Here is a 19,710-nt window from a genome sequence, read left to right on the forward strand (position 1 = left end):
AGGTGTGGTTTTGAACTTTTTGCTTGGGTGAATTTGCATGATGCCACTCCATTGATTGCCTCTTCGTCTCTGGTGAAAAACGATGGAGCCATGTTTCATCACCTGTCACAATTCTTCCAAGAAATTCATCTCCACCATTCTTGTACTGTTCCAAAAGTTCTCTGCATACCGTTTTTGTTCTTTCTTTGTGAGCCGCTGTTAACATCCTGGGAACACACCTGGCACAAACCTTTTTTAACGCCAACACTTTCAGTATTCTGCAAACACTTCCTTTCCCTATCCCAGTGTAGCGTGACAATTCGTTCACTGTGACACGTCTGTCAGCAGTCACCAATTCGTCAACTCTCTGCACATTGCCTGGAGTGTGTGCAGTACGAGGCCTGCCGCTGCGAGGACAATCCTCAATATTGCCGTGCCCGCTTTCATCGCGTAACCTGCTTGCCCACCGACTAACTGTACTGAGATCGACAGCAGCATCTCCACACACCTTTTTTAACCTCTTGTGGATGTTTGCCACTGTGTCGTTTTCACAGCACTGGAATTCTATGGCAGCACGTTGCTTCTGACGAACGTCAAGTGTAGCAGCCCTCTTGCAGACATGCTGTGATGGCGCCACTCATGGGAACAGGTTGAACTAAGTTTGAAAACAAGCGGGAAGGATGTATTTACACACTGTAAAACTTTCACACATGCAGAATGAAACTGTATTTTTACAAAAATAGTGTGCAATTCTTTTGGAGTGACCCTCGTAGATACATATTTCAAAGTTCCACCCATCCACTCGTTCGACCTATACTTGAGTATTGCTCATCAGTGTGGGATCCGTACCAGATCGGGTTGAGGGAGGAGATAGAGAAGATCCAAAGAAGAGCAGCGCGTTTCGTCACAGGGTTATTTGGTAAGCTTGATAGTGTTACGGAGATGTTTAGCAAACTCAAGTGGCAGACTCTGCAAGAGAGGCGCTCTGCATCGCAGTGTAGCTTGCTGTCCAGGTTTCGAGAGGGTGCGTTTCTGGATGAGGTATCGAATATATTTCTTCCCCCTACTTATACCTCCAGAGGACATCACGAATGTAAAATTAGAGAGATTCGAGCGCGCACGGAGGCTTTCAGACAGTCGTTCTTCCCGCGAACCATACGCGACTGGAACAGAAAAGGGAGGTAATGACAGTGGCACTTAAAGTGCCCTCCGCCACACGCCGTTGGCTGGCTTGCGGGGTATAAATGTAGATGTAGATGTCATACAAGCAGTGTTAAAATTATCAAATAAATAAAGAAGCAAAAAGGTGCGAGCTCTGTGACGGAGGTATCGCGGCGCGTAGGTACCTGCGAGCGCGCCCCGCCGCACGCTGGTGAGCTGGTTGTGCGAGAGGTCGAGCGCGTGCAGCTTGGCGAGCCCGCGCGGCAGCGTGCGCGGGCCCAGCGGCCCCGCCAGCGCGTTCGCCGACAGGTCGAGCTCGCGCAGCTCGGCCAGGCCGCGCACGTGGCTGACCGCGTGCAGCCGGTTGCCGCGCAGCCGCAGCGTGCGCAGCGCGGGCAGCCCGCTGAACGCGTCCGCAGACAGCTCCGTCAACCGGTTGTCACTCACGTCTAGGAATGTCAGCTCAGGTAGTTCCTGCAACATGTACGACAGTCAGTCATTAAAGCACGCTGGGAAAAAAAGATACTAATCCCAGGAGACAACACACCTATAGCCGGATTTACGAACGAGGGCGGTTCGCGCAGTTGAGGCAGGGACTGGGATTGCAGTGTTGCCAGTTCTGAGCGAGAGTTGTGGTATGCACGTAGAGTGCTCGAGGATGAGGCAGGTAGATGTGCGACTGGCAGGGCACGTGTGGGGCGAATGGTACTGGTGGGGGTTGTAGGTAAAAAAACTGGGTCTAAGCCAGGGCCGGCCAAACACTGCACAGTGTGCAGACGTGCGGAAGTGCTGCACGTGTGCGCATGTGTGCGACAGCGACATCTGTTATTAGACATGTGTCCTAAATGAACGACGGCGGCTCCACTTCTCTGTGGTACAAGCAAGAGTGCAACGTATCCAGTCTCGTTTACCCCTGGTGACCGTAACCTTAACAGAGAAGTAATGAGAAATGGCAAGTACTGTGAAAAAGCAAAGGATGGGAGATCTATGTTCTGTCTTTAAAAATGACTGGGAACTGCAATTCTTTTTTGTAGCCGTTGGTGAAAACTCACAGCGTAAGTTTTCAATTGAAAGACATTACAATACATATCACAAAGACGAGTGTAGTGTACTCAACAGTGAAGAACGGCAAGGAAAATTAAATGTCCTTCAGAAAATGGATGAGACACATCAACTCGATTTTACTGTACATCAAAGTAACTGATACTTCTCGAACTCTTAGTTTCTTGTGTTACATTTATGCCTATTTTACTGTACGCTGTACAATGTACTGTTTTCAATTTTCTGGAATGACAATCACACTAAACCTTCACTGGGAGCAAGTTTTCAAAACGCTTTAAGAATTGCGCAATCTGGAAACCCTTTTCCGAAGGGGAGTTTGTGAAAGGGTGTCTAATTGATGCTGCAGAACTTGTGTGTCCCACGAATGTTAGCAGGTTTCAAGAAATCAGTCTATCCAAACAAACTGTGACAAGACGTATCAGTGCTATGGCCGGCGATCTGCACAGGCAGCTAATAAATAAGGCTAAGTACTTTGTTGTTTCTCTGTTGTGCTCGGTGAAGCAACAGATGTTACAGATACAGCCCAGGTTGTGATATACATACGAGGTGTCGATAACGCACTTTGTGTAACAGAGGAGCGACATCTGTGTGTAGAAACATGCACTACATAAACGCTGACGGCTGCGGCGTGCACGCTGTGACCCGGAAGTTGCACATGTGCAGGAGCACTGCGTGCGTACAGAATTTCTGGCCGGCCCTGGTCTAAGCACTATGGGACTAAACATTTGAAGTCACCAGTCCCCTAGACTTTTTTTAAACAAATTCTTTATTCAGTTATTGTATTTATAAAAATTGACCCACTATCTAAATACATTATTGGGTCCTAATTTCATACTTTAAATTTTTGCAGCTGTTATCTCTACACTACAGGTAAATCCTTAATACTTATCTATCACTAGAAGGTTCTCTAATTTTCTAGTTGTTAATTTGGACCTGTGTCTGAATTTTAGTTACTTATATGTCTTTATTCTGTTATTATTCTACGAGACTGTGCTACCTGCAGTGTTACAAGTGTGCCAGTGATCTATAAACCTAATTGTTGTTGGCCTTCCCACCAAGCTAATCCCAGAGGGCATGCCCCTGGCATTGGGCTGGCCGGTAACTTCGTATCGCTGCAGTCTATACTAAACAGCCTTATCCTACCTTTCTACATGCTAACCTATGTCTTAAATCTAGCGTCTCAGTTGGTGCATTTCATATCTGGTGGGTATGCACACCCTCCCCTAGACTTAGAACTACTTAAACGTAACTAACCTAAGGACATAACACACATCTGTTCCTGAGGCAGAATTCGAATCTATAGCAGCAGCGCGGTTCCGGACTGAAGTGCCTAGAACCACTCGGCCACTGCGGCCGGCTGGGGGTTGTAGGGGAAATGCCGAGTGCTGGAGGGGAAGTGCTGCTCTAAACTGAAGAATACACTCATCTTTTATAAATATTAAGTGGAGCCCCTCCGCAGCAACACTTCCATGTTGACCGTTCAAAAAACAACTACTGTCACCTGTGCATTGTTTAGTATCTAGAAGTAATTCCACTAAAAATGCAACAAAAAACTGCGATTTATTTTCGCCTATCCTTTTAATCCTTTGGACCTTTCAGAGAAGCGTTATGAATGGCCAAATTTGACTAAACCTACATTTTCCTAGATCTACGCTAACATTTGCTTCTTTTGCCAAAACACAATGGTGTTTACACAAATATCATCTCAAAAAAATCCCATGCACATGCAATTGCCAAAGAATTCTAAATAAAAAAAATGGTTCAAATGGCTCTGAGCACTATGGGACTTAACATCTGAGGTCATCAGTCCCTTACAACTTAGAACTACTTACACCTAACTAACCTAAGGACATCACACACGTCCATGCCCAAAGCAGAATTCGAACCTGCTACTGTAGCAGTCGCGTAGTTCCGGACTGAAGCACCTAGAACCGCTCGGCCACTGCGTCTAGCCACAGAATTCTGAAACCCTGGTTTATTAGGTGAGGAACTGAGGAAAAGTGAGGTCAACAGCTTATGAAAAAGGACATCCTCAGTACAAAAAAACATGTGTAATGTCTTCACTTATGTTGTTCCAAAGCCCAAATAATTTCCCATTTCACCAGCTATCGATGCCCCTTAAAAATCATATTCCGTCATCGAAATAGTCTGCAGTTAATGGAATAACAAGGTATTTGATGAATATTTTTTTGCATTATAACCATAAGAGAAAATACTTTCCTCTTTGCATGCTACCATATGGCAAAATCTCGTTTCGATACATCAAGCCTTTTATGAAATGTGAAGAATGTTGTGGATATTTCATTCTGGCTTTATCGCAATCACAAATGAGTGTGGTATTTTCTCGGCATTGGTGGCATATAGAGACCTTCACCTAAACCTAAAGAAAAATTAAATCTCTTAGCTAAATTTCATACACTCAACATATTATGTAAAGTCCACCATACGTAAAATCATACTGTCACCTACTTTTCGCTGCAAATTTTTTCGAATTTCATGCAGTGTCTTACTTAAATGCAAATGTCACAATAACTATGATCATTAACTAAGTGATGGACATGTCATGATGAAGCTGATATACAAAGCTACATAAATAACGCAAAAATGAATTTCTTTTATTGAGTAGTTTCTGAAAAATCGTTCGAGAAAGACTGTAGGCCATGCGCTTCGATTATGTCATTGCAGGTTAAAAGGAGACAAACAATGTCAGCCTCCCCTTCCGAACAAACGAATGAACTTGCCCAGCACTTTGGACGAAAAGTGGTCATTGCACATCGGCCACCGTATCCTCCACAGACTCTGTGTGTGCTTTGCACGTGAAGAAAGCATCCTACAAATTATGTCTCTCACTTGTTCATGTATGGAGGGCGTTCAATAAGTAATGCAGCACATTATTTTTCTGAAACCAGATTGGTGTGATTCAGCATTCCAATACATCATATTATTCCCCACACTTTTGGCTGCAACGCAATTTCTGTTCAATGCGACTGCCTCACGCCATCTTACTGGGAGAACCTGTAGACCCGCACGGTATCACACTACTGATCGATGTCAGACCAGCCGGCCGCTGTGCCTGAGTGGTTCTAGGCGCTTCAGTCTGGAACCGCGCTGCTGCTACGGTCGCAGGTTCGAATCCTGCCTCGGGCATGGATGTGTGTGATGTCCTTAGGTTAGTTAGGTTTAAGTAATTCTAAATCTAGGAGACTGATGACCTCAGATGTGAAGTCCCATAGTGCTCAGAGCCATTTGAACCAATTTGATGTCAGACCCAACGTCTTGCTGCATCAGTAACCTCCTCATCATCCACGTACTGTTTCCTGTAGAGTGCATTCTTCATTGGCCATGGAAGTCGGAAGATGCGAGATCCGAGGTGTAGGGTAGATAAGGAAGAAGGGCCTGACAAATGCAATAACGTATTTGTTTATTTTATGCTGTTAAAATTCACAAAATTACTAGCCAAAATTTACACAAATTTTACAATTTTTAAGTGCTCGACTAAGCCGGTGGTGTAATAAAGCCAGTCAACGAACACCAAAAAAGGATGAATGTACGAAATAATCCGTGCAATCGCAAATATTTGTGTAGTGGCAGCAGGGAGTGCCAGGAACGACATTCCAGAAATTCAGACCGGTGAGGGACGCAGTGGGCGTGGGAGTGTATTTGAAGGTCAGTTTTCTACGTTATTTGAAGAACTCAAAAACTACGGTCTGTAGCGGAAACTTATCCCAGTACATAATTTAACTACATTACATTTCCTACAAAAAGATCCTGTTCATTTCTCTGTAGCACTAATGTTTGTGCATAGCAAGCGACAGAAAATGGAAATCTCACGCATGGTTCATGAAGGCCAGCTATAACATTGCCGGTCGCATTCTTAGGGGCAGCTGAATCACCCTGTATGAAGACACTTTCGATAATATGCTTTGGTGTGGTACTGACTCTCATCTACAACGTGGTCAGAACACGCACATCCCTGGACTTGAATCAGATTAACTAAGACATCTGTTTGCTAACAAAACTGCTGCCATAGCAACAAACAATCACATTGTGGCAGTGATTCATTTTTATATTTGTGTGTTACGAGCAGTGATCTCTACACTGTCTGGATATTGAGCTCCAGCTGTCTGATTTTGCCATGTCACGAGAAAGCAAAGTGAAAATACTTTTCGATTATGCTTGCACATCAGCCCATTTGTGCCGAGTAAAACTGTGAGGGACGGGAAAAACCCACCGTGGTTCAACAACAAAGTTAGGAAACTACTGCGAAAGCAAAGAGAGCTTCACTCCAAGTGTAAACGCGGACAGAACCTCTCAGACAAACAGAAGCTAAACGATGTCAAAGTTAGCGTAAGGAGGGCTATGCGTGAAACGTTCAGTGAATTCGAAAGTAAAATTCTATGTACCGACTTAACAGAAAATCCTAGGAAGTTTTGGTCTTACGTTAAATCAGTAAGTGGCTCGAAACAGCATATCCAGACACTCCGGGATGATGATGGCATTGAAACAGAGGATGACACGCCTAAAGTTGAAATAATAAACACCTTTTTCCAAAGCTGTTTCACAGAGGAAGACCGCACTGCAGTTCCTTCTCTAAATCCTCGCACAAACGAAAAAATGGCTGACATTGAAATAAGTGTCCAAGGAACAGAAAAGCAACTGGAATCACTCAACAGACGAAAGTTCACTAAACCTGACGGGATACCAATTCGATTCCACACAGAGTACGCGAAAGAACTTGCCCACATTCTAACAGCCGTGTACCGCAAGTCTCTAGAGGAACGGAAGGTTCCAAATGATTGGAAAAGAGCACAGGTAGTCCCAGTCTTCAAGAAGGTCCGTCGAGCAGATGCGCAAAACTATAGACCTATATCTCTGACGTCGATCTGTTGTAGAATTTTAGAACATGTTTTTTGCTCGAGTATCATGTCGTTTTTGGAAACCCAGAATCTACTATGTAGGAATCAACATGGACTCCGGAAACAGCGATCGTGTGAGACCCAACTCGCTTTATTTGTTCATGAGACTCAGAAAATATTAGACACAGGCTCCCAGGTAGATGCTATTTTCCTTGACTTCCGGAAAGCGTTCGATACAGTTCCGCACTGTCGCCTGATAAACAAAGTAAGAGCCTACGGAATATCAGACCAGATGTGTGGCTGGATTGAAGAGTTTTTAGCAAAGAGAACACAGCATGTTGTCATCAATGGAGAGACGTCTGCAGACGTTAAAGTAACCTCTGGCGTGCCACAGGGGAGTGTTATGGGACCATTGCTTTTCACAATATGTATAAATGACCTAGTAGATAGTGTCGGAAGTTCCATGCGGCTTTTCGCGGATGATGCTGTAGTATACAGAGAAGTTGTAGCATTAGAAAATTGTAGCGAAATGCAGGAAGATCTGCAGTGGATAGGCACTTGGTGCAGGGAGTGGCAACTGACCCTTAACATAGACAAATGTAATGTATTGCGAATACATAGAAAGAAGGATCCTTTATTGTATGATTATATGGTAGCGGAACAAACACTGGTAGCAGTTACTTCTGTAAAATATCTGGGAGTATGCGTGCGGAACGATTTGAAGTGGCATGATCATATAAAATTAATTGTTGGTAAGGCGGGTACCAGGTTGAGATTCATTGGGAGAGTGCTTAGAAAATGTAGTCCATCAACAAAGGAGGTGGCTTACAAAACACTCGTTCGACCTATACTTGAGTATTGCTCATCAGTGTGGGATCCGTACCAGGTCGGGTTGTCGGAGGAGATAGAGAAGATCCAAAGAAGAGCGGCACGTTTCGTCACAGGGTTATTTAGTAAGCGTAATAGCGTTACGGAGATGTTTAGCAAACTCAAGTGGCAGACTCTGCAAGAGAGGCGCTCTGCATCGCGGTGTAGCTTGCTGTCCAGGTTTCGAGAGGGTGCGTTTCTGGATGAGGTATCGAACGTATTGCTTCCCCCTACTTATACCTCCAGAGGAGATCACGAATGTAAAATTAGAGAGATTCGAGCGCGCACGGAGGCTTTCAGACAGTCGTTCTTCCCGCGAACCATACGCGACTGGAACAGAAAAGGGAGGTAATGACAGTGGCACGTAAAGTGCCCTCCGCCACACACCGTTGGGTGGCTTGCGCAGTATAAATGTAGATGTAGATGTAGATTACATCACTATAGATTTCAAAGCCAGAAATAAGTAAGGAATTCGTTATTACATACAGACCGGTGGTAATTTTTTGACCCAATTACAACATGGCGGATTACACAGATGACAAGTATCTGCAGACGATTTGATTTGATTTTGATTTGATTTGATTTTTTACTGTTGTAGAGACCTTAGAGAACATCTGAGGCATTATGAAAGTCAACATTACACAGTATAAATGTTACAGATATAATTAAAAAAAACAAGGAAAATATTACACAGTATAAATATTACACAAATAATTATAGTACCTTCACACAAATACAAAACACAGAAACTTCTGGTACAAATTGATATTGCATAGTAAATTTAGCCAATTACAGACTTACTCAGGTATAGAAGCATATACAAACTGATCACATAAAGTGTAGTCAAACCATATTATTTGCCTCTCTTAAAAATTCATCAATTTCATAAATGCTGAGCTCAAGAAGAAATTCTTTTAGTTTTTTTTTGAATTGTTGAATTGGAAGATCCCTGATATGTTGTGGTTTGGCATTAAACAAATTTATGGACTTGTATAGGAAGCACTTTTGTGTAATTTTATAGTTACATTGGAAAGAATCTATGTCCTGTTTGTTTCTTGTGTTAGAATGTCGCATATCATACTGTTGATAACTGGAATAGTTTTCCTTAATATGCATTACACACTGTAGTATAAATATTGATGGTAGGGTCATAATTTGTAGTTTTTTAAAGCTTGGCCTACAGTGAGCTCTGAGTACCAAGCTACATATCAGTCTTATTGCCTTCTTCTGTAGTTTGAAGACATTAGCTGCCTTGCTTTGATGTCCCAACAGTATTGTGCCGTAGAAAATGTGACTGTGTATTAAAGCAAAATAAACCACTTTAAGTACTGGCACGTTTAGACAAAGACGAAGCTTCCTTAGAGCAAATATTTCTTTGCTAATGTTGCTTCCCCCATTTTCTATATGGCTGCCCCAGGATAATTTTGAATCAATTGAAATTCCATGGAAATTAACAGCATTTGAGCTCTCCTCTAATTCAGTGTTATTATCCCACGATACATACAGGTCTTGTACTTTTTATGGTTGACACAATGGGAATTAGCTTTACACTAATTTTCAACTTTGACAGTGCACTGGTCTGCTTCATATTTCACCTTCTGTGCTGTTTCTGCAGCTATACATCTGCAAATAAGTAAGTCCTAGTTGACGGCCGCCCAACTATGTTACATGGTAAGTAAGATGAGAGATCTACATCCATTTACTGTAGAGATCTCTGGTTGTGAGATTAGCGATAGATACATGCGTCCTCTCCGGCATGAATTTTTATCTTTAGCGTTCTCCCGTTAGTTCTGTGCTTTTCGTTATCCTGGGGTAACATTCATTTCGCAACCCTTCCTGCAAACGTGTTGACATTTTGACGTCATACGCAATATCGACGACCGCATGATCGGCTATCGAGTTTTTTTACCATTCGATGCGGGACTATCACAAGACTTTACTTACTCGTATCGGAAATTTACACAAACACATCATTCTTGGAATGATTTATTACAATATTTGCTATGATTAAACGTCACATCATGATTTATCGACGGTTAATGCCATCATATAAGAGTGCTGTCTCAGGAGTGAGTTCTTATCGTCAATAGTTTACAAATAAAGCACGAAATATGCTTGTATTCTAATTTGCAGTATTGCAGAATCACATTGCTCCTTCTCACAAATATTTGGCTCTTCACTTCCGAATATGTGCCGACTTCCGAGTGTGTGGTTAGGCAGGAACCTATGGGGACAGTTTAAACCGCTGTGAGTGAAACGAGGAACAATAACATTCACATTCTTGCTTGTCACAAATTCTTCACTGTTTGTTTACGAATGTGTGGCGATTTCCTAGTGTGTGGTTCGGCGGGAACTTGTGAGTACGGCTTTAAATGCTGCGACTAAAACGAACTACAATAAAATTCGTGTTCTTTGCTCTGCAAATATCGGGCTCTTTATTTCCGAATATGTGGCGACTTCCGAGTGTATGGCTCGCCAGAAACCTAAGAGGACAGCTCAAATTGCTGCGAGTGAATCGAGGAGCAATAATATTCATATTCTTCACAACGTCGATAGCCGATCGCGCTGTCATCAATATTACGCTTGATGTCAAAATGACGTCACGTTTGGAAGATCTGTTATGAAACAAATGTTACCCGTTACGTTGGAAAATAAATGTTAATTATGTACCTTAAAGTATAAGTACTATTATTGATATGGGATGCTTTTCGAATCATACAGGGTGTTACAAAAAGGTACGGCCAAAATTTCAGGAAATATTCTTCACACACAAAGAAAGAAAATACGTTATGTGGACATGTGTCCGGAAACGCTTACTTTTCATGTTAGACCTAATTTTATTACTTCTCTTCAAATCACATTAATCATGGAATGGAAACACACAGCAACAGAACGTACCAGCGTGACTTCAAACACTTTGTTACAGGAAATGTTCAAAATGTCCTCCGTTAGCGAGGATACATGCATCCACCCTCCGTCGCATGGAATCCCTGATGCGGTGATGCAGCCCTGGAGAATGGCGTATTGTATCAAAGCCGTCCACAATACGAGCACGAAGAGTCTCTACATTTGGTACCGGGGTTGCGTAAACAGGAGCTTTCAAATGCCCCATAAATGAAAGTCAAGAGGGTTGAGGTCAGAAGAGCGTGGAGGCCATGGAATTTGTCCGCTTCTACCAATCCATCGGTCACCGAATCTGTCGTTGAGAAGCGTACGAACACTTCGACTGAAATGTGCAGGAGCTCCATCGTGCATGAACCACATGTTGTGTCGTACTTGTAAAGGCACATGTTCTAGCAGCACAGGTAGAGTATCCCGTATGAAATCATGATAACGTGCTCCATTGAGCGTAGGTGGAAGAACATGGGGCCCAATCAAGACTTCACCAACAATGCCTGCCCAAACGTTCACAGAAAATCTGTGTTGATGACGTGATTGCACAATTGCGTGCGGATTCTCGTCAGCCCACACATGTTGATTGTGAAAATTTACAATTTGATCACGTCGGAATGAAGCCTCATCCGTAAAGAGAACATTTACACTGAAATGAGGATTGACACATTGTTGGATGAACCATTCGCAAAGTGTACCCTTGGAGGCCAATTAGCTGCTGATAGTGCCTGCACACGCTGTACATGGTACGGAAACAACTGGTTCTCTCGTAGCACTCTCCATACAGTGACGTAGTCAACGTTACCTTGTACAGCAGCAACTTCTCTGACGCTGACATTAGGGTTATCGTCAACTGCACGAAGAATTGCCTCGTCCATTGCAGGTGTCCTCATCGTTCTAGGTCTTCCCCATACGCGAGTCATAGGCTGGAATGTTCCATGCTCCCTAAGATGCCGATCAATTGCTTCGAACGTCTTCCTGTCGGGACACCTTCGTTCTGGAAATCTGTCTTGATACAAACGTACCGCGCCACGGCTATTGCCCCGTGCTAATCCATACATCAAATGGGCATCTGCCAACTCCGCATTTGTAAACATTGCACTGACTGCAAAACCACGTTCGTGATGAACACTAACCAGTTGATGCTACGTACTGATGTGCTTGATGCTAGTACTGTAGAGCAATGAGTCGCATGTCAACACAAGCACCGAAGTCAACATTACCTTCCTTCAATTGGGCCAACTGGCGGTGAATCGAGGAAATACAGTACATACTGACGAAACTAAAATGAGCTCTAACATGGAAATTAAGATTTTCCGGACACATGTCCACATAACATCTTTTCTTTATTTGTGAGTGAGGAATGTTTCCTGAAAGTTTGGCCGTACCTTTTTTAAGAAGTTTCTTGCCTTCCAGCGAACGGTATTTCCGAAAAACGGCTAAACTACGCATGGAGACAATGGATGACGACAACATACTATTCCATGCCATCATCGACAAGATAAACGAACTGTGCAACGTTATAAAGATTTTGGAGCTAGTTCTCTCGGCGATTCTGAACGTGAACGCTACGCAGTGCGACGAAAACGTCTCCACACCGTGGTACAGTGGACATTTTTGTAGAAGTGGGAGGCGATGTTAAGCCGAAATTACAAAGTCCGTCGAAGCAGGTAAATTTCTCCCGTGTTGCCCCATATGTAATGAGGGACTCTACTACATAGTTGTGAACGTAAGTGACATAGGAAGTCCCACACCTTGCTGCAATGAACTTTCCTGCTAAGACTGAAAATGTGGTCATGTCAGACTCAGGTACTGCAACAGTCAAAGCGACCTCGTCCGTGCCGCGTTCACAGTTCGAAACAACGAACTATTTGTACGACAGTTCGTCTGTGCCGCGCCTGCAGTTACGGGTTCCACAGTTTATGCCCATCCAGCCGCAAACTTTGTAACGGATCATTTCCGGGCCGAGGCGGTCGGTGAGTGCCGTTCGCCATTGTGAGTGCTATTGTGAGTGCCAGTCTGAAATGTCCGTGAGACTGTGGCTATTCTCCAGTCTGGAGATAAAGGGCGGGCTTCTCTTAATCCGTTTATAGGGTGATGGCCCGGACCGACTGGGTAGTCTCCCAGGGCGAGTGCTTTTCCCACAGAACGGCTGGCGTTTCGTGTTGCGCTTTAGGAACAAATTTCTGGAAGTGTCGGCATGCAATAGCATTTTACATATGAGAAGCTCGTTTCCAAAAGTACAAAATCCATTAAATGTAATTTAACAGGAGAGAAAAAAAGTTTTTTACAACCACAGCAGCATCAGAATACGTTTTGTAGCTTTGTTGTTATATTCAGGGAGACTTTGAGACACATTGCGCTAAGTATCTCTGTTAAATGTTTATTTGTTTGATTGTTATTACATAAATAAAAATCGATACCTTTTGGCAGAAAACTGAGCTAAGTTTGGTAACTGCTGTTCTGGGGTTACGTTATATTACTACAAGCAGTAAAACGTACCGGACTGTATAATTTGAATTTTTTTACACTGCAGTTTCCACTCTTCATGTGTTATTTTGAAATGTTACTAGCTTAAAGGTTTAGAAACACTGCAAAGAAAATTAGTGAGAATATTTTTATTTCACAAAATATTTTACTCCTTATTTTCACTTCCACACAACCTGAACAATGTAATAAATGGGAATCCCTGGCACTTTCTGCAGTAGTGCCATCTCCCTGAAGAACAATATTAAAGACCTACTGTACAAAAAAATCTATGGATTAGAAGGAGGTAAGCCACGGACATCTGTCATCCTTAAGGTGACTGACATCATCACAACTTTCTTTTCCTGGGTGTATTGTACTTGACTTTCGTTCCTGCGTAAATTTAAAAAAATTGACATCATAAACATAAAAATAAACATGCTTTATAGAAACTGTGAGGGAACTCTTGAATCTCAGTAGGCTATAAACGTACAGCACTGAAAGCCACTGTCATGTTCAAAACTAATTTGAGGCCTAGCACTAGCCTTTTTTGCTTGGTTATTTTGTTTCGCAACAATTTTATTCCATTTTTTCCGATCTACATACCCCTTTCCTTCGATTTCTGTTGCTGATTCACGGTATTCATCTGTTATATCAGACTCCATAATTTAATTAAAAACTCACAATGAAAAAAAATCCAGACGCGTCTTTACAACACACAATGTCGGTAAACAAATGTCGGCCATGTTGTGTGTGACCTCATTACCAAGAAGAACAACGACTGGCTGCCGGCATTTGGTACGTACTGGAAGTAAGACTAGATTTGGTACTCTTTGCTACTAATCGCAAGTCCTAAGGGGAAATATCAATGGGTATGACACGTTTTGGCACACACAGAAGTTCGTATTACATAAGTAATGGTTCTAAATATTGCTGCCACCTGTTATCTCGTTTTTCAGGTTTTAGGATTTCGTACCTTTCGAAATGAGCTTCTGATATGTACTCTGAGCGTTGGTAGGGGATGGCCAATCGCAGTGACTACTTTCTGCTCTGGAGGCTGAATGGCCGAAATGTTGGCATGTGAAAACAATGTCATGGAGCTGTGAGCAGCTCGCGAAATCAAAGAGTCGGTCAGTGGCAGTGGTAGGATACAGGAGGGGAAGCGAGCGCTCTGGGGCGGAGGTGGTGCGGAGTCATATTTTGGAAGTTCGCAGTCAAGGAGCACTGAGGTTGTTTCTGTAGATGTAGAAAGTTCAGAAGTGTTAGGAAGTGTATTCGCTTTCGCGCGCGCGGGAAACGTCTTAGACTACTGCTGGTTTTCGAGGTGAGGTTTGATGTTAGCGAGCGTACGAGCGTACACGGACTGTAAAGTTCGAAGCGGCCTAATACAGCGTGGAGCAACGGCCTAGCTGGAAAAGTTGTCCGACGCACGAAACGGATTTCCCATGGGATATTAGAAGAGGATAAACTGTGTATTATTTCAACAGAAATTTGAAGTACGCAGCGAGGCTGGCGACTTTTTATTTGGCTTTATAGCGAAGGTGTAGGAGGGCCTACAAATTATCCAGGTCCTCCAATAAATTTTTGGGAGGAAGTCTAGGGAGCAATACATCGGGTGATTTGTCTCGCGCACCGCATAGCGCTAAGAATTCATATACTCTGGCCATAGACACGACAGGACTTCACTAGACGCTACAGAAGCTACTAGACGACTGTCGGGAAGGAACGTTTCAACTTGGTTCGCGGTAATAGGAAACATATTCTGTCAACAAAAGACGATCAACAACCAAGAAAAACTTTCTTTTGTACTTAGACAAGTAATGTACCAAGAGAAACGTGGTGACAAGGTCCCATCAGAGTTCTGGCGACATCTACGTAATTTAAGAAACAGCTCCCCAGTGTCCGGCGATTTGTTACTGCACCTTTAGCAACAAGAGCTACCGACACAAGCACAAACAGTGTTGGCAGAACATGGCAATAACTCGCCCGACAAATTGCTGCAGGTCACAGATAGGATCTACATAACGCTCAAGCCGCCTGCAAGAGCTACCATGACAACACCGATGCAGTTTCCAGCCGAACCCGATCTCTGTCTACCGAGCTCGTCCTAGGTGACAACGGCCGGCCGCGGTGGTCTAGCGGTTCTAGGCGCTCAGTCCGGAACCGCGCGGCTGCTACGGTCGCAGGTTCGAATCCTGCCTCGGGCATGGATGTGTGTGATGTCCTTAGGTTAGTTAGGTTTAAGTAGTTGTAAGTTCTAGGGGACTGATGACCACAGATGTTAAGTCCCATAAGGCTCAGAGCCAACTAGGTGACAACATCGGACTGTGCAGCTGGCACGACACGACGCCCCCGAGCGATTCCTAGGAAGTATGCTCTAAGAAATAAGCAAATAAATACACTACTGGCCATTAAAATTGCTACACCACGAAAATGACGTGCTACAGACGTGAAATTTAACCGACAGGAAGAAGATGCTGTGATATGCAAATGATTAGCTTTTCAGACCATTCACACAAGGTTGGCGCCGGTGGCGACACCTACAACGTGGAGACATGAGGAAAGTTTCCAACCGATTCCTCATAAACAAACAGCAGTTGACTGGCGTTGCCTGGTGAAAAGTTGTTGTGATGCCTCGTGTAAGAAGGAGAAATGCGTAGCCGCGCGGGATTAGCCGAGCGGTCCAGGCGCTGCAGTCATGGACTGTGCGGCTGGTCCCGGCGGAGGTTCGAGTCCTCCCTCTGGCATGGTGTGTGTTTGTGCTTAGGATAATTTAGGTTAAGTAGTGTGTAAGCTTAGGGACTTATGACCTTAGCAGTTAAGTCCCATAAGATTACACACACATTTGAACATTTTTTTGAGAAATGTGTACCATCACGTTTTCGCCTATCGCGATTGCAGTTCATCGTATCGCACATTGCTGCTCGCGTTGGTCGAGATCCAATTACTGTTAGCAGAATATGGAATCGTTGGGTTCAGGTCGTAATACGGAATGCCGTGCTGGATCCCAACGGCCTCATATCACTAGCTGTCGAGATGACAGTCATCCACATGGCTGTAACGGATCGTGCAGCCACGTCTCGATCCCTGAGTCAACAGATGGGGACGTTTGCAAGACAGCAACCATCTGCACGAACAGTTCGACGACGTTTGCAGCAGCATGGACTATCAGCTCGGAGACCATGGCTGCTGTTACCCTTGACACCGCATCACAGACAGGAGCGCCTGCGATGGTGTACTCAACGACGAACCTGGGTGCACGAATGGCAAAACGTCATTTCTTCGGATGAATCGAGGTTCTGTTTACAGCATCATGATGGTCGCATCCGTGTTTGGCAATATCACCGTTAACGCACATTGGAAGCGCATATTCGTCATAGCCATACTGACATTTCACCCGGCGTGATGGTATGGGGTGCCATTGGTTACACGTCTCGGTCACCTCTTGTTCGCATTGACGGCACTTTGAACAGTGGACGTTACATTTCAGATGTGTTACGACCCGTGGCTCTATCCTTCATTCGATCCCTGCGAAACCCTACATTTCAGCAGGATAATGCACGACCGCATGTTGCAGGTCCTGTACGGGCCTTTCTGGACACAGAAAATGTTCGACTGCTGCCCTGGCCAGCACATTATCCAGATCTCTCACTAATTGAAAACGTCTGGTCAATGGTGGCCGAGCAACTGGCTCGTCACGATACGGCAGTCACTACTCTTGATGAACTGCGGTATCGTATTGAAGCTGCATGGGCAGCTGTACCTGTACACGCCATCCAAGCTCTGTTTGACTCAATGCCCAGGCGTATCAAGGCCGTTATTACGACCAGAGGTGGTTGTTCTGCGTACTGATTTCTCAGGATCTATGCACCCAAATTGCGTGAAAATGTAATCACATGTCAGTTCTAGTATAATATATTTGTCCAATGAATACCCATTTATGATCTGCATTTCTTCTTGGTGTAGCAATTTTAATGGTCTGTAGTGTAAATAAAAGAACACAACGACCCACCACGAAGGAATTATCCGAATAGATCAGAAACCAGTAGATGTGATCTACTTGTACAGACTAATAAATTATTACATTTTCAGAAAAAATGGATAATTAATTCAAGAGAGAAAACTACACAAATTGAGCAAATCAATAACATGCTGGTCCACCTCTGGCCCTTATCCAAGCAGTTATTCGGTTTGGCATGGATTAATAGAGTTGTTGAATGTCCTCCTAAAGGATATCGTGCCAAATTCTGTCCATCTGGCACGTTGTATCGTCACAAATCCAAGCTGGTTTGAGGGTCCTGCCAATAGTGCTCCAAACAGCTGGGTAGGAATCTGGCGATCTTGCTGGCCAAGGTAGAGTTTGGCAAGCACAAATACAAACAGTAGAAACTCTCACCATGTGTGGGCGTGCAATGTCTTGCTGATATCTAAGCGAAGGATGGCTTGCCATGAAGCTCAACAAAACGAGGCACAGAATATCGTCGACTCACTTCTGTGCTCTAAGGGTTCTGGAGATGACAACCAACCAAAGGGAACTTGCTATGAAAAGAAATGGCACCCCAGACCACCACTCCTGGCTGTCAGGCCGTATGATGGGCGATAGTCAGGTTGGTATCTCACCACGGTCTGGGGCGTCTCCAGACACGTCTTCGGCCTGGAATCTCATTGACTGGAATAAAATTGTCTTTAGTAATGAGACCTACTTCGAACAGAGCTCTGATGACCAGTGGAGACGCCACAGCGGTGGGATACCAAACCGATTGTCTCCCCCATACGGCCCAACAGGCAGGAGTGATGGTCTTGTGTGCCATTTCTTTTCATAGCAAGTTCCCTTTGGTTGTCATCTGCGGAACCTTACCGCACAGTGGTACGTCAACGGTAGTCCACGATTTATTGCTCTTCATGGCAAGCCATCCTGGGCTTACATTTAGGCAAGATAATGCCCGCCTGCAACATGGCATGAAAGGGCCCTCACACGCTCAATATTTACTTGCAGTACTGAGCACTGCGCAATAATACTGACTGTTTGAGAACGGCAGTGGCGGTTTGCGTGATGTATTTTAGAAGACTGCAGAGGTTTAAAAATATTGTCACTCGTTCAATGCATTGCACAATATATTACAATGTGTAAGGTTGCTATTGCACAATACACGTCAGTTCCTGCCGAGGCCGAAGTAGGTTAAATGCACTCCGAACAAATTTCCACAAAGAACTAAAAAAAAGTAAATGTTGAAAGATTAGAATGTGGTCAGAAAGATGTATATGAAAGGACCATGTGATATACTGAAGAAATGAAGCTGCTGATTATCAGAAAACATCAGATAACTTGTTGTCCACAACAGCAGAGGAAATTGTGTCATGGCAGTAAGCAGAAACGTTACTCTACTTGCAGAAATTCTCAGAACTGGCAGATAACATCAAATCAGGTGTCCAGTGAGCGTCGATAAATTTTGCAGCAGTTGTCACACCAGAGATCATGTAAGCTGTTAATCAGCATAACTTTTGTATTTTGTTCGACACAGTTTTACAATATGTAAATACACTACCAAAAAAAATGCAATACTTTCAAGGACTGTGTTCAGTGGCACCGGGGCACAGCAGAAGTTTGTGTGTGCTGAAGAGTTGTAGCATTAGTGATTCATTTGTCACAGTCATTGGCGATGACATGGCGCTCAGAAGGCCCGTCTGTTTTGACTCAACAGGCAGTAACTATACTAAGTTTAAAGGTGAACTGTGTTTGCAATATTCATTCTAGGGTACAACCACGCTTCAGTGATGAGTGCGCACTCCTGTCGAACAGCTACAATCATTTGAATGGCGTCGCATTGTGAGACTGTGGGAAGCTGGATGGATGTACTCACGGACTGCTGCACATGTAGGGCACAATCTATTGGAGGTGTGTCGCTGCTTTGAACAGTGGTCTGTGGAACATCCCCACACCTGTAGATCAGGATTCGGACGTCCGCGTAGTGCAGACACGTCTCAGGATCGACGCATAGTGTAAGCAGCGTTAGCCAACCAAAGATCATCCAGAGACGGAATATGGACCCACTGTGTCACCAGCGATCGCTAAGAGCCGCCTCGTTGCAACAGGATTAAGGTCACGTATGCCTCTGACTAGGCTACCTTCCACACCAGGACAAAGCCAAGTACGGCTAAGCTGGCGTCTTGAAAGAATTGACTGGAGAGTGGAAAGGCGCTCTGTTGTCTTCAGTGATGAGAGTAGGTTCTGTCTGTATGCGAGTGATGAACGTACTCGTCTGTGGCGCGGAGCAGACCTGGTAAGCTGCTTACTGAAGAGTGCACGAACCCACGACACACAGGTCTCATCTAGGCCCTCATTGTTTGTGTTTCTGGGGGGGGGGGGGGGGCGGCACCAGTTACATCACGTGGTCACGTTGGTGTTTCTGTTGGGCGAAGCAGTCAG

The 19,710-nt window shown here is 44.2% G+C and overlaps 1 protein-coding gene across 2 annotated transcripts in view; it reads right to left on the reverse strand.

Annotated features, from left to right (window-relative positions):
- Window positions 1–19,710, reverse strand: part of LOC124798296 — a 346,948-nt gene that overhangs the window by 35,214 nt on the left and 292,024 nt on the right. For both annotated transcript variants that reach the window (XM_047261626.1, XM_047261625.1), the window contains one exon: window positions 1,326–1,614. In XM_047261626.1, the coding sequence (XP_047117582.1) occupies window positions 1,326–1,614 (289 nt within the window). The remainder of the gene's footprint in view (window positions 1–1,325; window positions 1,615–19,710) is intronic.

This window comes from Schistocerca piceifrons, chromosome 5 (assembly GCF_021461385.2).
Source record: "Schistocerca piceifrons isolate TAMUIC-IGC-003096 chromosome 5, iqSchPice1.1, whole genome shotgun sequence".
Lineage (NCBI taxonomy): Eukaryota > Metazoa > Arthropoda > Insecta > Orthoptera > Acrididae > Schistocerca > Schistocerca piceifrons.